The 6,000-nt window shown below is 38.7% G+C and overlaps 1 protein-coding gene across 1 annotated transcript in view; it reads left to right on the top strand.

Moving 5' to 3' along the window:
• GANC (glucosidase alpha, neutral C) overlaps positions 1-6,000 on the top strand; it is a 44,966-nt gene continuing 38,966 nt past the window's right edge. Inside the window, 5 exon segments of the mRNA XM_068992660.1 lie at positions 1-78; positions 2,079-2,145; positions 3,602-3,698; positions 4,987-5,218; positions 5,435-5,546. Coding sequence (XP_068848761.1) covers positions 1-78; positions 2,079-2,145; positions 3,602-3,698; positions 4,987-5,218; positions 5,435-5,546 — 586 coding nt within the window.

Genomic DNA, 6,000 nt, shown 5'->3' with positions numbered 1-6,000 from the left:
ATGAATGAAACAACTTTTTTACATTACAGCAGAGCTACCAAGAAAAATGAGGAGGATGCATCCGTTGACACCACTCAGGTAGTCTACAGAGAGCAATTTATCTTTTTAAAACCTTTTCCACTATTATCATCATTATACAAGTATAATGGGTCAGTTCTCCCCTTGTACAGATGGGTAGTTGGTCAATGCTCTACTATATATAAATGGGACCTCTTGTAGGCCAGGCACTGTTCAAGGAGTTGGTGGTATATCATCAAACTAATCTAATTCCCTCATTATCATGGAGCTTACATTCTTCTAAGCCACATTAACCTTTTTGGACATTAAGAACAAAGAAAAACTGTGGAAAGGTCTTCAGCAGAGATGCATGGTCTGATATGTGTGTCTAAAAGATTATTTTGTCTTAATTCTGGAGATTGGATATTCCGGAAACCTCTTACTCCAAAGCCACATGCATCTTCAAAGGGTCTCTGACAGTAGCTATGGTCATCAGGAAGGTGAAAAACATTTCCAGTTTAATAATACAAATGCTCCTTCCTCTTGAGAACTGACCGAAACTGACCCTTAAGAAAAACTAACATGGTTATTGTGCCTTACACATCTTTGCACTAATACATTAGACCAGCTTTGGGGAGACCTCTAATCAGATAGCTTAGGTAGTGGTTTTGAGTCAAACACCCCCTTACAAGAATCTGATGAAAGCTATGAACCATCTCTGTAGAAAAAAAATATTTTGTCATACTATTTCAGGGAGTTCACAAACTTTAAAACCTGTCTAGACGTCAGGATGATAATCCCTGCATCAAGAATTCAGGCGTAATTTTAAAGAACCAAACACACAACACACAGACTCACTTTACAGAGGCTTTCATTATAAAGAAATAATCTAGAAACAGGAAAATAGCTCATTTTTTAAAAAGAAATGTGCTTTTTATATACACACACAATTCTTTTAAAACTTTTCATTTTACCAGAGAAAAAGAGACTTCTGTAAAGCTAGGACATTCATCGCTCTAGGTCAAAAGATTGCAAACCTGAGCAATCACCATCCCAGCTGACCTCTCCACCCAGCATAGGAACACAATCAGTAGTCTGGTTAATTGGAGCTGGTGAGAGAAAGTGCTCATCTCAGCCAAAATCTTTGCTTAGAGTCTCTCAAAAGAGACCCAGGTTATTTGACTCTAAATGTTTTGCTTTACCTATATAAAAACTACATTTTTCAAAGTGCTTTCCCATCATTTTGGCTCTTGTAAAGATATTCATGTCAAATGGTGTGGCAGTTCCTAAACAATTAAACATAGAATTACAACATGATCCAGCAATTACATTTATGGATATATATCCAAAAGTAAAAATGGGACTCAAACAGATATTTATATACCTATGTTCATAGCAGAATAGTATTCATAGTAGCCCAAAGGTAGAAACAATTCAGCAACCCAAGAGTCATTGACTGATGAACGCACACACAAAATGAGGTATGTACACACAAAATGAGGTATGTACACACAGTGGAATATTATCCAGCCTTAAAAAAGAAGGCAATTCTGACACATGCTACAAAATGAATGAATCTTGAAGACATTATACTAAGTGAAATAATCCAGTCACAAAAGGACAAATACAGTATGATTCTATTTATACAAGCTATCTAGAATTGTCAAATTCATAAAGACAGGAGCTAGAAAAGTGGTTGTCAGGAGCTGAGGGGAGGGGAGATGGGGTGTTACTGTTAATGGTTGCAGTGGTTCAGTTTGGAAGGATGTAAAAGTTCTGGAGACAGATTGTGATGTTGGTTGCACAATAATGTGAATGTACTTAACGCCACTTAAAAATGGTTAAAATGGTAAGTTTTAAGTTATATATATTTTACCACAATAAAAAATATATTCATGTTAGCTGTAGATCATAAGGATGATTAATGGCATTTATATAGAACACAGATCTAATTTAATATATTGATATCACAAATTGGTCTTTTAAAAGATGAACTCATTTCCTAATCAGATAAATGTGCTATTGTGGTAACCACATGTGTTGCCTTAGTTTGCTACCTTTTTTCTTTTTTGTACCAACAGGAAAATCAAGAGGAACTGGGCCTGTGGGAGGAGAAATTTGAAAATTTTGTGGATGTCAAAGTTAATGGTACAATTAAAATTGGTGTAGTGTTCTGTCCAAACAGTTCTTTCCAAAACAGTTCTTTGCAAAATAGCCAAAAGTTTCTATCTAAAAGTCCCTTGAGCTTTGATACCTAAACACGTGACTTTTGTAAGGTGAACAGAAATCTCATATTTGGGACCACTATTCTTCAGTAATGCATTGCAATAGAGAAATAGTGAGTGTATGACTTGTGGGGAGTGTAAGAGAAGTATAGGCCTCATGAAGCTTCTGGTTTCATAGAGGGACCTAGGTCAGCATATTGCTTGCACTCTTCAGTGAATCAATTGCAAATTCTACATTCTGTTTTTATGAGAGTCAAGTGATGAGAAACCCAGCTCATTAGGTCCAACATTTCAAGCCAGTGGTTCTCAACCTTTTCCAGGCCTCCCCACTATTCATGTGAGTGCCGAGTGACCCTCTATGACATTTCTCACTACGCTTAGTGATGAGGGGAGACTTAGGGAATGTAGGTGGCAGGGAGGGAATTTGTCTCTTTAGGAGATAGATAACTTTTCAAACACTTGGGGCTTGTTTAGTTGGAAAAAATACTCACTTTTCTCCTTCTTCCTCCCTACCCTGTAGAATAACAGACCTTCTCTTAACTCCTTGAGAATCTCTGATGTAGCATCTAATTCTATAGCCTAGTATAATGATCAGGACTGACAGTGTAGCCCAAAGTTATAAATAGGGGAGCCCTAAGGCTCTCCTTTATGTAACATTATAATCCTTTCTGTATCTTATCTATAGCAACCCCTTTCCATAAACTCCTCCAAATAAGGACCGTTTGATGTCAAATACTTTTACCCAAGAGTAAATTTAAATCAATATTCTCTCTCCTAGTTACTTTCATTTTTCCCATATCTCTAAAATAATTGTTAAATAAAGGACTTTATCTTTGGTTAAAGGAAATTTTTGTATCTACAGTCACAGGAAAGGGGGTGTATATTGAGGAGCTAGGGGAGGTACTCCTGGTGCCCTTGACCTCACAGTTCTTGTATGCAGTAAGAATGAACGATCAGGCAGAAGACACGCAACCTTTCAGCTGGCAAGCTTTAAAAGTGCTCAGTACCCTCTTCTTCCTAAAGCAAGCTACTATGCAATATAGTTCAGGAAAATTTAGGGAAAAAATCTAAAACTTTGTAATCATATTTTACAGATAGAAAAGAAAGATACTGTAAATGTGGGAACACAGAGAACTGTAGCACACAGCTAAGAAAACCTAACTAATAAGTGACCAGAACTTTGCCTTGTGCATTTTTTGTATCCCCACAACACCTGAATACAACAAAGTACAGAGAGTCAGCATATGTGATTGATCAGGGCGAGCTCAGGTCTCTTGATCCATAGTCTAGTCATCTTGCTAATCCTGTAGTTAACTGAATCTCATTAATTGATTGTCCCATTGAGAAGCAAAAGTCAGTCACTCTCCTGGTACCTGTAGGTCCTGCCTCCATTGGTTTGGATTTCTCTTTGCATGGTTTTGAGCATCTCTACGGAATCCCGCAACATGCTGAATCACACCAACTTAAAAATACAAGGTAAAGTGAAAAGAATTCTTACAGGAGGCCCTGGTTTCTGGACTGGAAAAGTTTGAAAATAAAACATGTGTGATACCTGGGTCAGTGCTAATATGTGCCTGGCCTTTCCCTCTTTGATACTGCTTGTAGAGCTTTAAGAATTTCCCTTTAATGATCACTCAGAGCGATGGTTTTCAATTTTTATTTTGTTTTGCAGCAAAAATTAGACAATTATAAAAACTGTAATGCTGAACTTAAAAGTATAGAAGACATAACATGGAACTGAGCAACTGAGTATGCACACACTCATGGTTGAAGTAGCAGGAAGATCTTCGTTACATCACCTTCCTGGGTTTTGCTTTTGTCTCTCAAGTCCTTTCTGGGGAACCCTGGGAAATATACAGTGACCTAGAAAAAGGCTTTTACTAAAAAAGGACAGTGATCCAGAGTAGAAAAGTGTGGCATCTCATATCACCTTGGATTCCCTTGGGGCGATTATTTCCAACTAACACCATTGACCAAAAAATGCCAGAGGTATCAGACGAAGAAGAAGCAGAACTGAAGGAGTCTGGTCAAATTTGCCTGGTTCAGATGCTGTTTAGATGATAGGTAGACATGGTGACAAGTGAATCAGAAACTGTGTTGCTCTCACACCAACCTGAGCTCCGTGCTTCCTACCTCAATTCAGTTCCTAATCTTTCCTTACTCAGCACTGTGGAGGCATGTTAGGACACTATCGTTTTGTTTTAGTGACAGAGAAATACTCACCAAATCTGTCGATTTAGTTTTTACATGCTACTGTGAAAGATTCATAGGAAACGGTCCTCACCTCATAAGAGATACTCAGAAAAGATATCTAAGATATGAGATACGCATGCCAATAGTAGCATGAAGAAATGCCAAAGGAATCAAAGGAGGAGGATCATATTCAGCCAGATTGAGTCAGGAAACCTTTAAAAAAGTGGTCAAGAGTTGAGCTTTGAAAGATGTATAGGACCCAAGTCTTTGCAGGGGAAGTAAGTAAGTGTTAGTCACTCAGTCGTGCCCGATTCTTTGCAACCCCATGAACTGCAGCCCAGCAGGCTCCTCTGTCCATGAGATTTTCCAGGCAAGAATACTGGAGTGGGTCGCCATTTCCTTCTCCAGGGGATCTTCCCAACCCAGGGATCAAAGCTGGGTCTCCTGCACTGCAGGCAGGTTCTTTACCAACTGAGCTATAAGGGAAGCTTTGCAGGGGAGAATGGAGCTATAATAGTCACTAATAATATATACATGATGGTCATTTGTAATCCTTCTTTGTATGTTTCAGTGATGGTGATGCTTACCGTCTTTATAACCTAGATGTCTATGGATATAAAATACATGACAAAATGGGCATTTATGGTTCAGTGCCTTATCTCCTGGCCCACAAACTGGGCAGAACTCTAGGCATTTTTTGGCTAAATGCCTCAGAAACACTAGTGGAGATCAAAACAGAACCTGCTGTAAAGGTGAGCTACGGGTCATGACTGCATACCATACTTACAGAAGAGACAAAACTAGTGAAATGTAATCATAGTTCAGGGATTTCTAGTGTCAGTCTTCTGCCACTAGAGTCTACAGTATAACTAGGGAAGGCTATTGGTGTGTACAAAGGAACAGACTATTACACACATAAGGGTGGGTCTTGTGGGTTAGAGGGACATTTTTCAGACTTTCATTCCATTCCTTTTCAGTACACACTGACTCAGATGGGCCCAGTTGCTGCTAAACAAAAGGTCGGGTCTCGAACTGATGTGCACTGGATGTCAGAGAGTGGAATCATTGATGTTTTTCTGTTGACAGGACCTACTCCTTCTGACGTCTTCAAGCAGTATTCATACCTTACAGGTACTTGCATGTGGAAATGCCAGTTTCTTGTTCCATTGTATTTCCTCTAAACCGTGTAGAATCACTGTAAATTAACATTTGTTGCACATGATATAGCATTTATAAACAACTTACCCAAGCTTTTTAAGAAGCAAGCATTTATCCTTCTACTCTCATCCCATTCAGCATCTCATCCCATTCCCTTTAACCAGTGGAATGGTTAAACATTCCACTGGGGCCTGGTTAAACATTCCACTGGGGCTGGTAATCTCCATTCTCTAGTCACTAATGTTCACCCATCTGCCTTTCTTGGAGCCTTAAAGGCTCCAGGACTTTCTTTACCTTTAACCCCTTTAATCCCTGGGCTTTCTCTACTTTTATCTCAGGTAACCAGTATCCCAATCTGAACTTTTATATGTTCTCTTCTCCATTAAAATATACCACTGAGATTAGCACTAAAGCATTTTTATCTTTA

This window comes from Capricornis sumatraensis, chromosome 2 (genome assembly GCF_032405125.1).
Source record: "Capricornis sumatraensis isolate serow.1 chromosome 2, serow.2, whole genome shotgun sequence".
NCBI classification, from domain to species: Eukaryota; Metazoa; Chordata; class Mammalia; order Artiodactyla; family Bovidae; genus Capricornis; species Capricornis sumatraensis.
The sequence above is the reverse complement of the archived record's forward strand: the minus strand, read 5'-3'. Positions and strand labels throughout refer to the sequence as shown.